The 22,051-nt window shown below is 35.4% G+C and overlaps 2 protein-coding genes across 2 annotated transcripts; one reads left to right on the top strand and one right to left on the bottom strand.

Moving 5' to 3' along the window:
- Positions 1-3,337: 3,337 nt before the first annotated feature.
- On the top strand, positions 3,338-3,766 carry LOC150037528 (uncharacterized). The gene has a single exon (XM_090312035.1). It carries the CDS (start codon positions 3,338-3,340, stop codon positions 3,764-3,766), a length of 429 nt encoding a protein of 142 aa, XP_090168161.1.
- A 2,715-nt stretch (positions 3,767-6,481) lies between these two features.
- Positions 6,482-21,794, bottom strand: LOC120074095 (vacuolar protein sorting-associated protein 20 homolog 1-like). The gene is made up of 6 exons (XM_039027091.2): positions 21,382-21,794; positions 12,448-12,600; positions 12,035-12,187; positions 7,752-7,835; positions 6,896-7,049; positions 6,482-6,791 (listed from the first exon to the last, which is right to left on the bottom strand). The coding sequence occupies exons 1-6, from the start codon at positions 21,481-21,483 to the stop codon at positions 6,766-6,768; spliced, it is 672 nt and encodes a 223-aa protein (XP_038883019.1). The 5' UTR covers positions 21,484-21,794; the 3' UTR covers positions 6,482-6,765.
- Between the last annotated feature and the right edge of the window lie 257 nt (positions 21,795-22,051).

Raw genomic sequence — 22,051 nt, 5'->3', positions numbered from 1 at the left:
AATTTTCTGGCTCTTCAGTAGATGTCCATTTGAATTCTCAATAATTCTTCTCATCATTATAGACTTTGGATGACCTAATCTTTCATGCCTAATTATAAGTATGTCTGAATTCATAAAATTCAGGTTCACTGTTGCATATGTTTCAATTACTCATTATGAGTACAATATAATTCAAAAGATAAAGTAGACAACTCTTCTAATATACGTTTTTCATACGAGACAGAAGATATGATATAAAGATACTCCACATCATTCTTTCTATCAATCTCAATATGATAACCATTGCAACGTATATATTTAAAACTAAGTAAATTTCTCTTTGATTGATTAGAGAACAATGCATTGTCAATTGTAAATTTAGTTCCTCTAGGCAAAATAGTATTTGTTTTTCCAAACCCTTCAATTAGGTTTGCAAAACCTGATATTGCATTGATTTTTGCTTCCAACATTGTCAGTTTGGAAAAATATTTTCTACTTGTAAGTATTGTATTTGTAGTTACATTGTTTGCTAGACATAGATCTTCTTTACTCATTTTTTAGTCATCCAACATATGAAAATGATCTAGGTTTCTTCATTAAAAGAAAATAATTACAATAAGAAAAACATCATTTAGAATATACAAAGGTTAACATCTACTAATAGGACATGGAGATGAATAAAAAATAACATTAAAGTTATATATTTTCAAAGTCAAAGGAAACACTTGATGTTCCATCAATTTTGCTAATTTTCTCTTCACGAGATTCAAAGAAATTTGCAACATCCAAATTTATCATATGGTATGGGTCAAATATGTCATTGTCCTGGCATGCAAAATTTGCTTCCACATTTTTCTCTTTTTCCTTTAAGGAGGCTTGATAGAGATTGACTAAGTGTTTGGATATACGACAGGTACATGACCAATGCCCAATCATTTTGCATCCAAAGCATTTGTTTTGAACACTTTTTGAACTCTTATCTTGTGAAGATTTTCTTTTGTGATCATCATTTTGTGTGTTTTTTTTTAAATTTGAATGATTAGAACGACCACCACGAATATAATAATTATTTCTTCCTCTACCACGATCATGATCCCGACCACGACCACAACCTCGATCACGACCTCGACCACGATTATTGCTTTATCCAGGTTGGACTGGACAACCTGAAAAATAATAACTAATCCTTTTAGGGGTATTAATCTTGATCTATTATTGCTTTATAATATAGTTTATTAATGTGCATGAGATGTGTGTATATATATATGGTTAAGTTATAAAAAAATGCCTCTGAACTTTATACTTTGTGTAAAAGAATACCCCTAAAGTTCCAAAAGTTTTAAAAATATTCTTAAACTTTCAAAAGAGTTCAAAAAATACCCTTACAGTTAGTTTTGAATGGAAACCGTTAAAATTTTGTTTAAAAAATACCCATGAACTTTCAAAATGTTTAAAAAATATCCTTAATAAAAGTTCATAAATACCTCTACCGTTAGTATTTGAACAAAATTTCTCGTGACAAAATGACTTAAAAATTTAAAAATTTAAAAATACTCATACTGATTAATTTGTTTGAAGTTTTCTTAAATTTGAAAAGAACCAATTTTAAAATACGTTATATAGATATTTTCATTTTTTTTTTCCATATAGGTACTCAGATTTCTTTTAATTTTTCAATTCTTAGCGTACACCAATTTTCTCAACAACCAAAATTTTAAGTTAAAACATAAAATACAACAAAATTTCACAAAATTCCAAAATCAAAATCTCCTATTGAAACATAGCAAAACGATAAATAGTGAAATAAAAAAGTATTTGGCTATTACCACACACTCAACTATTAACGTACAATTTCGTTAAAATATTTAAGTCTTAAAATTATTTGTTGCTTTATTTATTATCTTTCTTCTTATTATAGTTTATATACTTATTTATTTTAGATTAAAAAAAAGTGTCAAATAGTTAATAAAAAGGGGAATAATAGGGTATTGAAGAAGGGAGGGGAGAAAAATATCGAAAATAGAGAGGTAAGACACTATTAACGGTTTCTGTTCATATAACAGTAAGAGTATTTTTTAACTTTTTTTTTTCTAATGTTTAAGAGTATTTTTGAAACTTTTGGAAGTTCGGAGGTATTTTTGACATAAAACAATAATAGTTTCTATCCAAAACTAACAGTAAGGGGATTTTTTTAACCCATTTTGAAAATTTAAGAGTATTTTTGAAACTTTAGGGGCATTTTTGACACAAAGTGTAAAGTTTAGGGGCATTTTTTTTTTTTTTTTTTTTATAATTTAACCTATATTTTTTTTATATGTAGCATATTGTATGCCATATGGTTTAAAATCCTATCATAGAATTAAACATGTCCATGCATCATATTAGTATATAATTATTATATAATATGATAGCATTTAATTAATTTGATATACAAGTTATATTATTTGATAAAGTAGCATGATCATGCATCATTTTGAATATAATTGTTATATTTAATTTTGTATGTGCATGATGTATGTTAGATATTAGGCATGTTATAATATAATAGTTATATTATATATGTATTTTAATGTATGATTAAATTTTGTATACTATATCCTTATTTTTCATTAATCTTTTATAATAGTTGTATTAGGTTAGTTAATGAAAATAAAAGGACGCATTTTATAGACTTTAATTTCTTCGATATAAAAAGCTATATGATATAGAATTAAAAATCTATAACAAAGAGTTGCATGCAAATATAGAGTTTTAATTTGTGTTTTAAATTGTTTTAAAATTGGAAGTTAAAACCTTATGCTAAAATGTTTCTAATAAGATTAGAAATAGGAAAATATTTTACTTAATAGGATTAACATAAGTTAATAAAAGATTAAATTTATAGAATATTGGCTATAAGGGACCCTTATCTATAGAAAGTTCTGCCTAAGGATTGGGGTATTTAAGTTGACGAAAACAAAACATCTCTATCTGGGATAGATAGGGTTGCCTTAATTTTTGCACCAATATGGTTTTTTTTTCTTTTTGTTGACTTATTGGTATGGTACTATGGGATCTAAAATGGAGGGATACACTCAAAAGAACCATTAAATGAGTTAAGGTTTTATTGACTAAAATAATGATAACTAAATACTATAGGAATAAAAGTTATTCTGGGGTATGGTTTAGTTAAGAGTGTCAATTTAGTGAAGGAATAACTTATTACCCTTCGATAGTTTTTTGTTCTAAATCATTGAAGTATCATAGCAAAATAATATGAGTTTATGGGTTTTCATTATTATTCTTGCTAAACTAGATTGGTTCTTAAAGAGCTATGCTATTATCTAACTTATATTAAAATTTGTTTATTTCAGCAAAAATGACTAGTGTGATAATAAATTTGCAATCTGTTGACAAACTTACCTGCGATAATTACACAACATGGAAAAACACAATTAACACTGTACTGGCAATTGACGACTTGAAATTCGTCTTAATTGAGGAATGTCCTCAAATACCAGTCCTTAATGCTGCACGAAATATTTGTGAGGCATATGAAAGATGGATTAAGGACAACGAAAAGGCCCATGCATATGTCTTGGCTAGTTTCTCTGAAGTTCTAGCCAAGAAGCATGAAAACGTGGTTTCTGCTCGAGAGATCAAGGAATCATTGTGTGATATATTTGAACACCCATCCAGCAAATCAAGCACGATGCCCTCAAATTCATCTTTAATGCTTGGATGCAAGAAGGGACCTCTGTCAAAAAACATATTCTCAACATGGTCCACTTCAATGTGGCTAAGATGAACGAGTCGGTTATTGATGAAGCCAGCCAGGTCAGCCTTATCCTAGAGACTCTTCCGAAGAGTTTTCTCCAATTATGTAATAATGTTGTTATAATCAAGTTAGACTACAACAAAACCACCCTTCTCAATGAGCTGCAAACCTTGGGTCCTTGATGAAAGTTATACTGATTAATTGCATATGACACAATTAATATACATTATAATATAAAGTTAACTTTGAATTAGATTCAAAATTAAACTACATAACACGAGAGTATAAATATTTGAATAAGATTCAAATACTATTAATTAATATTAGATTTATATTATTTATATTAAAACTACTAGTTATAAGTGAGATGAATAAGATTCATATTAAAATTATAGGTTATGTGAGAAATGCATATTCAGAATATGGTTGAAATTAATTAAATTAAATACTGGATATTTAATTAATAAATTAAATTTAATCTAATCAAATTACTTTTATTAATTAAATTCAATTCTAACTCTTCTGCATCACAGGAGAGTGGGGAAGAGGAAACGTGGGGAGAGGGATCTTTGCCTTTAATTTGCAGAATGGTTTGCACTTTGGAGGGCTGGACTTCACGTGAATTTTTCGGGTTGTCCTCTCTCTTTCACACTCTCACAATCTCTCTAACCTTCATTCTTAGAGAAAGGTTCTCTACTTTTCCTTCCCTTCCACAAAGGTTCATACCAACTTCCTTGTCCAACGAGAATGGCAAAGAAGATCTCTTAGTGGTATCTTGCTCGAGATTTCTTGTTCATATTGTACTGTGAAAGACCAATTTCATTGGAGAGGGAGAAGAAATTGAAGACTGATCTTCAAAGGTAACAGTCTTTTCCCTTTCAATTAAGTAATGACATGTTAAATTCCTCTATATTATTGTTCTGTATAAAATTAAGTCAATACGATTAAAGCAAACAACGATCACACAGTTCCGTACAAGGAATTCGATTCCTACAGTTAGAGGATTTTTGGGGCCAAAAGGGGTCAAATACGGAATCTAGTGCCTAAACCTGTGGTGAGGATAATATGATATAGGTCTTTGGGACCCATCATAGCACACATATAGGCTTTGGGCCGTGTGTTAGGGTGCTTAGCCATTTGGGGGAATATTTATGTGCACGTATGGAGAGGATATTAATGTTGAATGTATTGAGATGACTCTACATCAGCTAAGGTTAGGTATAGGTTCGGTGATGGTCTTATCAGCTCAGGATTATATTTATGAGTTTTCTTTTAGAATTATGATTTATGAAATTAGAATGAAATGTTTGAAAGTTCTATGAACTCTGAATTTTATTTCTTTGAATATGTTATGTTTATTTGATTGGAAAGTATCATGCTTCAGGTTTTATAGGAAATATTCTTCCTCAGTTATACATTGTTGCTTAAATTTTAAATATAAAATTCATTTTAAGAATTGTCATTCACTGGACTTCTCAGCTCACCTTTTCTTTTGTTTATCCCTTCCAGATAGTGAAAGAGTTTCGGGTGCACACTGAGTCGTTGTCTGCTACCTCTCGTAGACTGATTTCTTGTAATTTTTTTTTATTTTTTTTGTATGTTTATAGTTCTTTGGACTGACATGTAGTTTATGAACATATAAAGATAAGTTGAAAGAGTCGGGATGTATATATGGTTGTAAGGATGAGAAGTTAGAATGCTTATATTTGGTTCATTTTGGTTAAGTAGTTAAAACTTGGTGTTTATAATATATCATTTACTTTGTTTTTCCTTTTTCTTTTTAGTTCACTAGTAAGGTCTCATCTTTAAGTAAAAGAATAACGGTTATAGAAAGCGGGAACAGGCGATAGGTACCATAAAAGGCATGATATCTGTCTTCACATCTCTTGCTAGGTTAAGAGGATATTTTGGAGGAGGTATGACTCGGAATAAGTAATATATCTTTAAGGTAGATGGTAGTTTGAAAAGCAAAACTCTAGAAATGGAAAGAAAAACTAGAATGAGCAAGTAATGACATACCCATTTCAACATGACATGTTGATGCTTAACATGATCATTTTGTTGTGGAGTATGGGGACACGAGAGTCTGTGAACAATGTCATGAGACTGCAAAATGGATGTCTTGTACAAGTTATCTTGTCCATGCACTTATCAAATTATCTTCGTTTATTTTTAAAAAATTGAAATATATATCAAATATATTATATTGAATATATCAAATACATATTGTCTTCTCCACCCAAACTTATTATTGATTCTTGCTTTCGTTTATGAAAAAAACAACTTTTTAGGATTTTTGAGAAACTTGTCTTGCTTATGTAGGTTTTGAAAAGAAAACCATTTTAAGGAGTTCACAAGAGCAAGAAACTTCCCTAGCATGTGTCTTTTGATATTATTGGTTATACATATTTTTAAGTTTAAAGGTATTAATAAAATTTTTGAAAGTTTGAAGGATATTTTCAAAACAACTCTACAAAAGAAAGAGATATTTTTAGAACAATGTATTAACGGTTTCCATCCAAAATTAATGATAAAAATATTTTTGATTTTTTTTTTTTTTTTTTTTTTTTTTAGTTTGAGGGTATTATAAAACATTTTGAAATTCTTTTTGGGATATTTTCAATAATTTAGCCAATTATCAAACTTCCTCTTGCTAAAACAAGGGACCTTTGATTTTTTTTTTTCCTTTTTTTTTTTTTTTTTGTGGGTATTATAATAATTTTGGAAACAAGAGACTCAAATATCTACTAAGAAAGATAACAACAAATATTATAATAATTTAACTGAAAACTTAATCCAACAGAAATGAGGGGGGAAAAAACAAGCCTTCGGAAAACACACCCCTAAGTAGAAAGAAAATACATTTATATACGTGCATGAGGAAGTGTCTGTACAAACATCACATTGGTGAAAGAGCCATTATGACCCTCGGTAAGAATTCAGAAAATCAAATAACAGATGCTCAGCTCAAACCACTTCACCAGTTACATGAAGAACATAATGAGCCACCTCCTTCAGAGTACCCACATTTATGCTGCCAAAGGTTCTTCCATAACTGCATTCAACAAATTTAATATATTATGAAACCAGTGGATGTAAGAAGATAACTTCCTTTCTCTTTTGTTTTTTGTGAGAGTAGAAAATGAGAGAGAAAGAAACCTCTTCTCTTTGTGGGTGCATCAGATGAAACAATTTCAGCATCTTCTTCAATGGCATCAGCTGCAACAGGTTTTTTGGATGGCACGTCGGGAAGAACCAACTTTTCAGCATTTTCTTCGGATGTTGGAACCTCCGGCAGATCTTGAACAATGAGCTGAGAAAAAAGTTGATGGGAGATTGCCTTGAGATGGTATAGTAGAAGACAATCGGCAGTAGTCATAGCTATCAATCTTGAGTTAATAATCTTATTCTGATTTCTATATTCATACTTTATAATACATTTGAGTTATGATTTGACTATCCATCTTATAACTTCTGAGGCCTCAATTTAGTCTCTCAAAACTTAGAAAGTCCTTATTTAATCCTCATAAGAATCCAAATTAATTTGAAAACCAGCACTTGGGTCCAAATATGTGTGAATTTATGAGTGACTTAAATAGACAAAAAATGAATTTAGGTTTCTATAAAATAAATAACAGTAAAAGATAATGATAATGAGTAGAATTACTTTTCTTTTGTAAGATTCAAGAACAAAAGTAGATTTGTTTCCAAGTTTGGAGGCCAAAATGGAACAACAATGAAAGTCCAAGGTCCAGAATAGGATTTAGACCAATCTTATATTGCAGTTTGCACTACACAGCTATAATCAAATTCAATATGCAGCAACGTTATTCCCAACTAAATACAAAATTAAAATTAATTTATAAGTGAAAATACTTTAGTACTCAATCCTAAGCAAATAAATGATACTCTACATGTAGAAATCTATTTTGACCAGCAATTAAATCACTGACCGGACCAACACTATCATGGAGGATGAAAAATGATAAGAGTAAGACAAGAAAACACAGAATACCTGAGCTTCCAAGCTCTCAAATTCTGCTAAGATTTGCTCCTCATCTTCTTCTGATAATTTCTCTCCTAAGATGGCATTAATTTCCTTCAAACATATAAATAAAGTTTAGGCCGTAGAAAAGGGAAACATAATGAAACTGAAGCACAGATATTATAAATCGATGAAGTAGATGAATTAAATGATCCCAAAAAATCTAATTCGGTAACAGTGCACCATACCCTCACATCCAAATTTATAATCATTTGAAAAGCCAACATACAACACCACTCATAAATAAATTCCCTAACATTAGAAAGGCTTGCATTCTTCCATTTTTTTCATAACTGTCATGCCATTGCCATAATCATAACTCTTTCTTTGCAAAACATGGTGCTAATCAACTTCAAATTTTGTATAATAGGTCAGAGAGCTCAACAAAACAAAAATTTGGTAACAGCCACAAGATTTTTTTTTCCCCTTCTTGAATGTATCTGTTTGACAATTTTCCAAGTATGATAAGCATTTTCTGTGTCGGGTTTCTGAAATGGCAAAGGTGGACAGTTTATAAAGGATTTTGCATCAGGAAATTGGTCGACCAAGCAGCAACAGGCTTGAGGATTCAATATATACTTAATAAAATATCCCCCCAAGGTAAAAATCCATTAGCTAAGGTCCATGATCTCTGGGGTATGATGTTTGAGTCTTCAGCATGCTGAATAAGAAAATCCTTGACGTCTTCAAAGTCTTGGCCTAAAAGTGGGTGCAAGACTTTACCTAAAAATTTATTATGATAAGAACCAACAAAAAACACCATCCCTACCAAGGGACCACCTAAAGGGCAAATGAACAATGCATGCCCTCTCTCCTCAACACAAAGGAATTATTATAAAATGACCGTCCAATATAGGATGACAGTGCGTGGTGTAGTTACAAAAAGGTTTGTGTTGGATGCTCGAATTAGAGGTCATAAGTTGTACAAGATCACAAAAGTAACAAAAAGAAATACACTTATCTGAAAAGAAAATTCTAACATTCCTTTCTTTCCACAATAACCACAAAATTGGCTTTGACATATTGCTCCAAAGTACATTGGCTTTTTCCTTCAGCCCTCCTCTGCTAAGGGATTCAGCCATCCAATCCTTGACAAACCAAGGCACACACCACTCCAAGTTAAACAAGTTGCCAAAATGCTCCCAAATCCTTCTACTGAAATCACAGTGAAAAAACAAGTGGTTCAAGATTTCTTCACTTCTCTTACATAACAAGCACGTGTTGAAGAAAGGGAGAAATGAGGATATCTACTTTGAACTTTGTCACTACTATTATTACTTCCAAGCGCTGTGGTCCACATGAACTTAACGTTTTTCAAAACTGCTCCTTTCCAAATAGTAGTGCAACTGACAGCATCCAGGAGCCTTCTCTCCTTATGTAAATCAGCATACGCAACTTAACAGTGTACTTGCCACCCATCTCCCATCTCCACACCAACCGATCCTCAGCATTTAACGGTTTACAATGAGCCAAAACTCCACTAAGGTCAGCCCCATTCATCCAATTCCCTATCGAATCAGCCTCTTCTCATCTCTAGATCCCTTCTTAGGCCCCACAGGTTCCAAAAGAAGCTATTTGCCTTAACAATCTCTTTCCAAGGAGTGAAGGATCCTGTTCGGATAGGTCTATTCGTCAAATTTCATAGCATCCACCCCTCATTGATTTTAACCGCCATCCTCCAGAGAGTGTTTTCCTCAGTTTCAAACCTATATAACCATTTACAAAGAGCAAATTATGGACGCAATAAACTGCCGAAGTCGCAAGGAGTAGTAACTTTGAGTCTTTGACCTATCCAACTAAATAGCAGCCTTTAGCACGGTTGGCCCTTTTCCACAATAAGTTCCTAAAGATCTTTTTTCATTTTCCTTGCAAACAGCCAAAGGAATTCTGAACACTGATAAAAAGTAGGAACCATTGATAAGATTACATTGATCAAAGTTGTTCAAGGATACAAGCTCCCAGAAGGGGACAAAAATAAAGAATAAGCTTTGTATCTGTTTGTCAATCTTCCGCATACAATTAGCAATTATAGTGTTGATTACTATGCTCTAATACAATACAGAAACTTGAGGAGGATCCTTTGAGAGTGGTAAAGGTCTCTTTGGAGCAAGACATTCTATTATTTAAGGGCAGGTTGGTTTTGGCAAAAACGAAAACTGTCTTTCATTCCAAAATTATCAAATACCTTCCATGACTCGGTGCTAGGAGGATATTCAGGGTTCTTATGTACGTACAAACAAATGTATGAAGAACTTTACTGGAAGGGTATGAAAGAGGATGTCAGAAGACATGCAGCAAAGTCTGTAATCTGCCAAAAGAATAAGAGTGAGTCAGTGGCTCCAGTTGGGTTGTTACAGCCATTGCCTATGCCAGATAGAGTGTGGGAAGATATATTCATGGATTTCGTGGTGGGTTTACCAAAATCAAAGGGGTATAACTCATGGATTTCGTGGTGGGTTTACCAAAATCAAAGGGGTATAACTCACTCATGGTGGTGGTGCATTGGTTGAGCAATTATGGGCATTTTATTCCCTTGAGCCATCCCTATACGGCTAAGAGTGGCAGAAATCTTCATTACTGAAATTGTTTGATTACATGATATCCCGTGGTCAATAGTGCTTGACCAAGACAAGATTTTTGTTAGTAGTTTTTGGGTGGAATTGTGTGCAGTCCATGGCACGACATTGAAGAGAAGTACAACCTTCCATCCTCGGACAGATGGATAGACTGAGAGGGTGAACCATTGTGTGGAGACATCTCTTAGGTGCTTTTGCAACCAGCAGCTGAAACTATGTAGTAAACGGGTCCCATGGACTGAATATACCACACGACTTATCACATTTCCATTAATACCACTCCATTTAGTGTAGTGTATGGTCGAACAGCTCCCGCATTGATCTCATATGGAGATAGAAAGACCTCTAATGATACCTTCAAACAACAATTGATTGAACGTGACCAGCTTGGTAGCTTTGAAAGAACATTTAATCGTGGCTCAAGGAAGGATGAAAAAGTTTGCTGACCAAAACAGAAGAGTGGTGCAATTTGAGGTAGGTGATGAGGTCTTTCTCAAACTCAAACCTTATAGACAAGGCACACTGGCCAGGCGACGCTGTGAAAAGCTTGGCTCTAAATTTTATGGGCTGTACAAAGTGTTGGAACGAGTGTGATCTGTAGCTTATAAGCTGGCATTGCCGTTGGAAGCAAGGATACATAATGTTCTCATGTGTCACAGCTAAAAAAGTATATTGGGGCAGCGGCTCAAGTGCAAAATCATCCTCCTGATCTCTTGGATGAATTTGCATTGCAGTTGGTACCAGAAACAGTGTTGGGAGTCCGCTGGAACAATGAAATGGTGAAGGAGGAATGGTTGGTGAAGTGGAAGCAACATTCTGAGAGTGAGGCTACTTGGGAAGCTGCAAACAGAATGAAACAACAATTTCCTACTTTCACCTTGAGGACAAGGTGAATGGGAACCCCATGGGTATTACAAGGCCTCCAATTATACATACATTAAAGTAGGGGTAGAAAGGGTATTTCGGGAGGAAATAATTAGTTAGTGGAGAATGAAGTTTGTTAGCTAGTGGGGACCGTTAGTTTGAGAGGGGTTTAAGAAAGGTTTTACATAGAAGGGGAGGGATAGGCTTTTGGTATAGACAAGCTTGGCTTGTGGGAGAGGATTTCCAGCCCACTAGAAAGTGTTGGTGGTTTGGATGTTCTTGAATTGTACTTGTTCATCTTGCTGTTTACTTCCTTTGTAAGTTCCCTTGAAGTTTATAAATAAAGATTACCAAAGAATTGCTCTATTCTTAGGATATCTAGTTGGGATTTCTGTTTGCTGGGGGAGAATTCCTAATAGTAACTCATGCATCTTTAAGATTGTGAGATCTCATCATCTTTCCAATGTGAGATCCTCAACACTTTCTTACTAATGTTCCAACTACAAAATTTCACAATTATTGTATTGACGGTGAATTTTTTTAATTAGGCATATCCATTAATGGTTTTATTCTATTCTTCCATTTCTTGTATTGGGTCTTTCTTCTATATTAGAGGGTTATGTATCTTACTTTTTGGAATACAAGAATATTTAATTCCATCATGGTTAAGAAATACATCCAATTTTATTCAACCATAATATGACTTGTAAACCAGGTAATGAAATAAAAATTCAAACATGAATACTAACAAAACGAACATGAATACTAACAAAACGAAATAAAATGATCAATTGAAAAAACTCACGAACTTACATCTTGATATGCCTTGGCTTCGGCAGTATCATCCATCAGCTTTTGGACATCATCAATATTAATTTCACTTTGTATAGCTTTGATCGCATTATTGCCAGCCTTCAAACTTTCAAAAACAGCTTTCTGTTTGCTGGCCAATTCAATATCTGACAACTGAGCAAACAAATATATTAAAGCACAAGCATAAATTTCTAAAATACAAAAAGTTCTAAACATGAATAAAACAGTGAAGGAGATGATTGAATCGTTACTATCAAATCAGAAAACCAAACCTAACTATTGCAACCATCAAAATCTTAATTGTAAGATAAAACACAATCATTACGTTTTAAAGGAAACAAAAGAGAACTTTGAGTAAAAAGGGAGAAAAAAATGAAATTTGAATAGACAAGGGAAAAATTAACATAACTCACTTGTTGCTCAACATTAATCAACCAGGCATCAACTTGCTTTAATAATTCTTCTTGTGCCTTTTTCTTCTTCAAAGCTAACAAGGCCCGATCCTTTTTCTTTTGTCGAACTAACTCTCTTGCAGCATTCTTTTCTGCTTCAATGACAGCATCAAGCTAAGGAATAAAAAGTCATGGAAAGAAAAAAAGAATTATTCAATTTTCAAAGTAAAAAACAGTTGCATTCCTATGAAAGAGACCCAGACAAAAGTTATTTTGGCTAATATCTGACTTCATTTTGAGATATTTATTGGTTTTTGGTCTTATGCCCAGGGTAAAGTGCAACATTAATTTAGGATGATTTGTGGTTATGCATAATTCAATCCATGATTTATAGATGGCGTAAAAAAAGTTATTTAAAATATTGCTTAATTAATATTCATAATTCATCAACATGTACAATTTGAAAAAATTAAATTAAGATAATTAAACAGGAGTTTATGAGTCTATGACATCATTCTAAAATATGGAAAATCATAGATATTTACAAGAGATGGACTTTAGTAGAATTATTTAATGTCACACCCCACCAACTCAGCCCATCTTCTAAGCTTCTCTTCGTCACAATTGATCACCATAACACTACACTTCCCCTTATTAATCCTCAACCCAAACATCTCTTCTTTGAAGGCAAGAACATGATTCAAGATCAACGACAAATTCTCCTTACCAGAATAGAAAAATAGAGTGTCATCAGCAAATTGAAGATGGGAAAGGAAGTCCACCATATCCTTACCCACCTCAAAAGGCTCAAAGACATTGACCTCAATAAACTTATCAACTATTCTACTATGAACGTCCACAAGGAGAAAAGAAAGGGAGAAGAGGGTCTCCCTATCTATGGTCCCTAGTAACCACCACTTTTTCCATGGGGCTCCCATTAATGAGAAAAAAATAACTCACATTTCTCAAGCAACCCCACATCCAAATTTGCCACTTGTAACCAGAGTCGTTCTCCAAGACCTTTTCCAAGAAATTCCAATCCACACGGTCATGGGCTTTTTCAAAATCAAGCATTCCTTCCTCCTTCCTAGATCTATAATCCTCAATCGCCTCGTTAGAAATAAGGACTTGATCCAAGATCTGTCCCCTAGCCACAAAAGCTCCTTATGTGTCACATATAGTCAACGGAAGCACTCTCTTCAACCGATTAGCCAACACTTTTGCATGAAATTTATGCACACGCATAATTAAATTGATCGATCAAAAGTCTTGGTCAAGTTTTCCTTCTTAGGAATCAAACAAACAAACCTTTCATAAATGGAATTATTTAGAATGCCCCTCTCAAAAAGTTCCTGAAAAACTTTGACTAAATCCTCTTTAATCAAAACCCAATTATCTTAATAAAAAACCAAAGAGAAACCATCCGGCCCTAGGGACTATGATCTATCACTTCCAAAATCAGTCTATTTAATCTCCTCCACAATAAAAGGCTCAATCAATCCATCCCTTTCCCCCTCAGAAATGGGGCTCCAATCAGCACCTTAGACAAGAAGTTTGGGATAAACCTCCGGCCCATAAAGATTGGAGAAGGAAGACGACCTCGTTATCGTCTCTAAAGACCTCCCCTCATTCATTGACCAAAGGGATGATCCTATTCCTACTCTTCCAACCATTAGCCAAACTGTGGAAGAAAGAGCTATTGCAATCTCCTTCTTTAGCCAAACCCAACTTCACTTTTTTGCCTCCAACTACAAGTTTCCTTCCTAGCCACCTACACAAATTGGATCTGAAGGGAATCCCTTTCAGCCTTGAGAGACTCGTCCAAAAGACCCTCCAAATCCAACTCATCACTCCACTTAATCTTAGCCAAGATCTCCTATTTCTGTAATCTAACATCACCAAAGACCTCTCTTTTCCAAATATTTTCCTTTGCAAAGCCCTCAACTCACCATAAATCGTAAGCTTTCTCATCCTCCTTAAACCGCATCATTCCACCACCTAGAAAACTGGGATTTAAAAAAGGGGTGTTAGAAGCCACATATATTCAAAACAAGTGGGAAAAGGCCCCCAATTCAGACCCCGAAGTAAGGATAATAGGCCAATGATAAGAGGTGACTCTCGAGGCCACCACCTGCCGAAATTCCCCAAACAACTTAATCCACTCCAAAGATAGTAGAAACCTATGAATCCTACTTCTCGCTCTACTATTGGCCCAAGTGAATACATTCAAAAAGGGAGGATCAATCCACTTCCTTCCCTCAATGAAATCATTATACCTCCTCATAGATCAAGTACCTTTCCCATCGAATCCCTCCTAGCTTGAGAACGAGTTATATTAAAATCGCCCACTAAACACCAAATTGCCCCACAAAGGCCAAAAAGGTCTCCCAACTCATTCAGAAACTCAACTTTTCATTTAGTTCTAGGAGGATCATACACTCCCACCACCCACACCTTTCAACATCCTTTCCTTCCATCTAAAAAAATTGAGAGCGAAAAGACTCTCTTAATCACTTCCGAAGCCGTTGGAGTATGACTATTCCACAAAAACAAGATGCCCCTAGACTTTCCCACGGAATCTACCACTCCACCCTTCTCAACCTCCAAATACTACCTATAAACTGCATCTCAAAATCACTCTATTTCGTGTCCACCAAAACCACAATATCCAGATTCTCTTGAGAAAGAACTTCCTTTATTAACCTTCTCTTATCACGCGCCCGCCCCCCCCCCCCCCCCCCAACACACATTCCAAGAAATGGTTTTCAATACTGGAACAGAGAATTACCCACTTCCTTTGGAGTCTTCTTTCTCTAATAGTTAACTGAGCTTTCGAGCTTTTGAAGCTCTCTGACAACCTTATTGCTACTCACCCTACAAGATTTCCTCTTGATACTCCTATTGGTCTCCTTAGCACTCACTCTACTGACGCCAATGCATCTCACCCAGTGAGCCAACTCCCAAAAGACTCCCCTCTAGGCAACGGATATGGAACCAGAAGGGGGTTAGTGAAGGAATAAAGGTCACCCAACAAAACCTCATTAGGCAAAAGTACACCTCTCCACTCCCCCTCTCCCAACATCCTCTCAGACAAAGAAGGCCTAGAAACCAAAGAAAGGGGAGTAACACTTACTTGACAGGCAAGTGCAACTGTAATAACTTGTTGGATTGATTGAGGAAATTGCCTCAAAGAAGGAATCACCTATGTCTTTCTGTTGAAGCTTGGATTTGACCGAACCCCACCCTCATCCACTATAAGACTTTCTTGACAATGCTACTCAACTTCCTTCAGCATAGCAATAGAACCTTCGCCTTCTCCACATGAGATGGTTTCCTCCCAACTTCCTTCTTCCTTGGCAAACAACAAATCCACTGGCGATGGACTTCTCTCAAGAATGAAAGAGGATGAAATAAACGACACTATTAATGAGTGGATAAAAATCATCATCTACTTAAGTTGCGTTTGAAGGTCGAAGACCCATCTCATTTTCCCAAACCAAATCCTCTCTAATAAGCACTTTTCCAAGTCTCTGAGTGGGTTGGCCCAAAATCAAAATTCCTTTCTTTTTCAGCTTCCTATTAAAGTTTGGATTTAAGGGGTGCCTTTTCAAAAGGCCCAACAATGCAGCTTGGCCCAACGCTCAAATCCACTTATCTCTTTTTTCTCCTCTCAATACCCCGTGACTCTTTTCTTTTTGCACTGACTAACAACTATGCTGTGAAGAAGACGGACTCGGAAAACTTTCCCTAGCACTTTTGAGGGACTCTCCGACCCACCCTGCTCGGCCAACTCGCCTCTCTAACCAACGGTAAACCTAATCGAAAAGGAGAAGTTGTCGTGATTGACCTTACACACCACCAAAATAAAACCATTTACATCTCCTTTTGCTCGAAAGCTAACATCCTCCCAAGACTCAACTACTTCTTCCTCCTCCTCGAATAGACCTCCACACCAATTAGCTAGCTAATTCGAAAATAAAATTCTTAATTTTTAAGAACAGAGGTGCATCCAACTTCCTCTGGCAAACAACAAATCCACTGGCAACAGACTTCTCTCAGAAATGAAGGAGGATGAAATAAACGAGTCGTCATCTGAATAACTCACTATTCATGAGTCAGATGGATAAAAATTTTCATCTACTTGGGCTGGGTTTGAAAGTACAAGACCCATCTCCTTTTCCCAAACCAAATTGTCTCTAATAAGCTCTTTTACAAGTCTCTAGGTGGGTTCACCCACGATCAAATCTCCTATCTTTTTCAGCTTGCTATTAAAGTTTGGATTTAAGGGGCCTTTTCAAAAGGCCCAACAATGCAGCTTGGCCCAATGTTTGGATCCATTTCTCCCTTTTTTCTCCCCTCAGCACCCGGTGACTTTCATTTTGCATTGACTAACAACGATGCTGCAAAGAAGATGGACTCAGACAAACATTCCCTGACACTTTTGGGGAACTCTCCGACCCACCCTGCTTGGCCAACTCACCTCTCTAACCAACAGTAAACCTAATCGAAAAGGAGAAGTTGTTGTGATTGACCAAACACACCACCAAAATAAAACCATTCACGTCTCCTTTTGCTCGAAAGCTGACGTCCTCCTAGGACTCAACTATTTCTTCCTCCACCTCTAATAGACCTCCACACCAATTAGCCAATTCGAAAATAAAATTCTTAATTTTTAAGAACAGAGGTGCATCCAACCTCCTTTGGCAAACAACAAATCCACTGGCGACGGACTTCTCTTAAGAATGAAGGAGGATAAATGAGTCGTCATTTGAATAACTCACTATTGATGAGTCGGATGGATAAAAATCACCATCTACTTGGATTGGGTTTGAAGGTCCAAGAACCCATCTCATTTTCCCAACCTAAGTCCTCTCTAATAAGCTCTTTTCCAAGCCTCTGAGTGGGTTGGCCCACAATCAAATCTCCTTTCTTTTTCAGCTTGCTATTAAAGTTTGGATACAAGGGAGGCCTTTTCAGAAGACCCAACAATGCAGTTTGGCCCAATGCTCGAATCCACTTCTCCCTTTTTTCTCCCCTCAACACCCCATCACTCTCTTCCTTTTGCACTATAGTCAATGCACTGACTAACAACAACACTAGAAAGAAGACGGACTCAGATAAACTTTCCCTAACACTTTTAAGGGACTCTCCGAACCAACTTGCTCGGCCAACTCGCCTCTCTAACCAACAGTAAACCTAATTGAAAAGGAGAAGTTGTCGTGATTGACCAGACACACCACCAAAATAAAACCATTTACGTCTCCTTTTGCTCGAAAACTGACGTCCTCCCAGGACTCAACTACTTCTTCCTCCTCCTCCAATAGACCTCCACACCAATTAGCCAATTCGAAAATAAAATTCTTAGTTTTTAAGAATAGAGGTGCATCCCCTCTTTTTGTGCCAAAACCTATATAGTTTCCCTAAAGCCATCACTAAGTTCTAGCAATATTAGACCCAAGCTGTCATTCCCAATTCCACCTCCATGTTCCTCGATGGAAACCCTTCTTCCATTACCAAACTTACACTACACAAAATATTTTCTACCTCCTACAACTCTCTCCATAAAAAACACATCATACAGAGAGTTTAGAGAGACCCATGAATTTATAATCACCCAACCTAAAAAATGTTCTCAAGGCACTTTTGATATTTTTAAGAACATTTTCAAACACACTCTAACTAGTGACTATAAAAAATAACAAATTATAGTCTCAATGATCTCATATCAAATTGGAGAAGCCTTATTGTCAATCTTCTTGAGCATAACCCCTACATAAACCTTGCCCTCTCAGCCCTTCCCCCACTCACGAAATAACCAACTCCACATTCCACATCTTTCTGCCCTTGTGAATTCTCTTCTTAGTCCTCTTGTATGTGTGACAAATAGGTCTTATAGATATCCATTTCAAATGAAGGGTCCTGATCTAGAGCTCAAAAAAACTTTGGCATTTGGAAACAATATTTGAACCAAAGAGGGGTCATCTATTACATGGTCAAATCCTTCTACCTAGGTTATTTGTCATAAGTCCTTCCCACAATTATAAAGCGCCCATAGACCCTCTAATTCTTACCAAAATATTAATTTCTAATTTTTGCATGATAAGGTAGCCCATAGATGGCTAACACCCACAAAGAAGATTCATCCTAGGTGTTCTAGTCAGAAGTCCTTCCCACGATGAAGATGACTCTTGGTGCTGCAATTTTGGTGTTCTCAAACTGAAACATGGACCCTCCATCTGAGAAGAAGTCTCAGAGATGGAGATTGAAGAGTGGGTCACTTTATCATCCATTTCACAGCCCTTTAATGCCTTGGGACAGAGATGACTCTTGGTGCTGGAATTTGTAGAAAAATAGATCATATATATGTATGGTCTGGTTGGTACACCAAAAAGGTGAAGTTCTTTTTTTTTTTTTTTTTTTGAAAGATAAAAATATGTGCATTTTCGGGGAGTCGAACCCGGGTCTATTGCTTGGAAGGCAATTATCCTAACCGTTGGACTACAAAACGCTAATTTAAATGGAGATCTCACCCGCTCCTGCATCAGCACAAGTACTGAAAAAAGGCAAAGTTCTTCCCGCTCCTGCATCAACACTTTCAACAAGCTTCAATGGAGATCCCCATGGCTTTACATATCTTCCAGTTGCCTCCCTATATGTTTCTCCAATACTGAAACAAAAACTCATTTTTTCAGTACTTGTGCTCCTGCTACAAAGTGCTGGAATTGTTCACAAGGCACCTTCGCTTGGCATTCCCAAGACCGGGTGATAACATGTCTCTTATCTCTCTTCTTCTGGGTCATCTCTTCAAAAAGGACAAACAAATCCTTTCGCTTTGTAATGTTCAAGGTTTCTTTTTGAATCTTTGGTTGGAACATAATGCCACATCTTCAAGGATAAAAATCGTGACTACAGTTATTTTATTGAATCAACATCTCTCTTAGCTATCTCTTGAAGCAAATTATCTCCTCCTTTTTGTAATTATAGTTAGCTACCCTCTCTAATCAATGGAGGTGTTTTTTGTATTTGTTATCCGATAGGAACCCCCTATGTATTCTATTACATCATATCAATGAATTGCTTTTGTTTTTCATAATAATAAGATTCCAACAATATGCTTCAAACTTCAAACATCCATAGCTTGATTTCCTTCCATGCTTTCTAGAATAGACTCTTGAATAAGTACCAAGTTCAAAATTATTTCTTTTAGCATGTTATTTCCTTTCCCTGCGATAACAGGCATGATGTACTCCTTTGGATGTTTCTTTTGTTCTTTTGAAGATCTTTCTTGAATCTTTATCTTTCTTGTATAAATATTCGTAAATCTCTCAAGAAATCTTTATGATCTTGAGTAGATTAATCTTTCTTATATTTATTTATATCTTCTAAGTAGTTTAGGTAGCAAAGACTTAATTTGTTATTTCTTAAGTTTCTTTATTAACTTTCCAGATTTAGAAGGAAGTTATTATGTAACCACCATCTCGGTTCTGCAGCTATATAAGTGCTGCCTTGTATACATTTTGGGGCTGATCATCAAATAAGATTGTCTTGAGGGTATATTGTTCACATCACAGCATGACTATTTCCCTGTTTGGAGCCCTTAATTCTACTACATTCCAACTAATCTTCTGTTAAGTCTAAGTCCACAATGCACAGACCTTGCATAGTTTCTGTGGAAGCAATATTGTCAATTCCTTTGTCCGCCATATTTTTTTTTCTTTTTTGGTGCAGGTGAAGATGGGGCACTGGCTCTAGGGAAAGGGGTACCACCTCCGCCCATTATAGAATTGCTTCCTTTCCTTCAAAAGGGACTTATTCCCATAAGGCTCAAATCCTCTACCTGAAATTTGACTTTAATTTCCCGTATTTTATCATTGAGAACGTAAAACTACCTAGACTAGAGCCCCATGGCATCGGGTCCTTTTTCATTTTGAAAGTTACCTCTTTTCTAAATCATTCATTACTAGACTTCTGAACTATAACTTTCCCATCCCCAACCATTCACTTGAAAAGGCTCCGATCAAACAAGGGATCTTAAGAGTGAAACAAGAGACCAGGAACAAACAAAAAACAAAAATTATCCTCATTGTCATTGAAAAAGTCATGAACATTTGGGAACATTTGTTCAGAGATTCTTTTGTATATATTAAATCCATGTGCCAAAAAAAAAAGCTATTATAAAATATCAAACACAATGTATCCTACAAGCTCAAATCACACGATCATATAGGTTATCCAAACTCATGGTACATTTTAATAAAGAAACCAACTTTCACAGATAAAATGAGACTACACAAGATCCATACCAAAAAGAAAGAAAAGGCCAAGAAAGAAGCTAAAAACAGAAATATAACAAACTGCACAATTACAAGAAAAAAATGGTTCTCGTTCAAAAAGAAGGAGAAATGACAATCACAAAAATTCTTGGTAACAGAAACCCAAGCACAGGTCTGACATCTACACTAATCCAGCATGTACATGCAGTAACCAACAAAAAAATTATTCTAAACTTATTGACACAGTAAAAGAAAATATAACATTTATACCGTGCTTTGAACTCAAAACTTCTCGAAGAAGAAAACACATTATCATTCATCCGAAATAAATCTAAGATCTCCATAGAATTTCCAAGAATTAGATAGTAATTCTAAAATACCTTTGTGATATAAGCTAATTACATCATACAGAGGTTAGTACATTCTCAATAATTTTCCCAGAGACGTTTTCGAACTGCGGAACTCGAATACACAAGCAAATGGGGAAACAGATGAGAACAAATTATGGGGATGAGAGTAAACACGAAAAGGGTCTAATCAACAAATATATGCCACCTAATATTGCTAAAGTTAGGCTCTAACAGCCAACAATAATCATACATTTCACCACAGCGAGCAATTCCTGAGAACTTCAAAAATCCAACCACAGGAGTACATTAAGAATAGGGGATGAATTGAAAACCTGTTGTTGATATTGGCCGAGTTTGCGTCTCTGCGTCTTGAGAGAGAGAATCGCTTTATCAACATCGGTGACTTTGGGTTTCTTAACGAATAAATTCCCCATATCTACTTCTCCCAATTGGAATGCCGATCACTTGAATTCTTCAACTTGGGGAATATGATTGACTGTGTTAGCAGAGGGATTGAGCAGCACAGATCCGTCAATCCCTCATTCTTCGTCTTTGATTCCTTTGACAGGTAAAGAATCACCGGAGTGGCCAACGGAAGATCGACAGAATAGAGGGAAATTTTACTTGTAGGATGAAAACAACTAGAACTGGCTATGTCGAACTCCGCTGGCGTGTTAGGGAGGGGTGAGACGTGAGTTTTTGCTTTTTATTTTATTTATTTATTTATTTCCCCACTCTAACCTGCAAAGTGATTAGAAAATTTTTTTAAAATATGTATAAAAAAAAGTTTAGAGGGCATTTGGTGCTTGATAAAAAAATTGAGTTTAGTTAGTAATTATTATCTGGAAAGTTAAATTATATGAGGAGTTAAATTGTTTGTGTTTGTTGTGTAGAGTTGAATTGAGTTGGTAATTATTGTTTGTGTTTAGTGTGCTTAGTTGAGTTTGGAAGTCTATGTTTGAGTGTAGAGTTGAGTTGAGTTTTAGTATCTGATGCAGTTTT

Source organism: Benincasa hispida, chromosome 3 (assembly GCF_027475165.1).
Source record: "Benincasa hispida cultivar pf3 chromosome 3, pf3_genome.v1.1, whole genome shotgun sequence".
In the NCBI taxonomy this organism is placed as follows: domain Eukaryota; kingdom Viridiplantae; phylum Streptophyta; class Magnoliopsida; order Cucurbitales; family Cucurbitaceae; genus Benincasa; species Benincasa hispida.
Note: the sequence above shows the minus strand (reverse complement) of the source record. Positions and strands in the feature narration are given on the sequence as shown.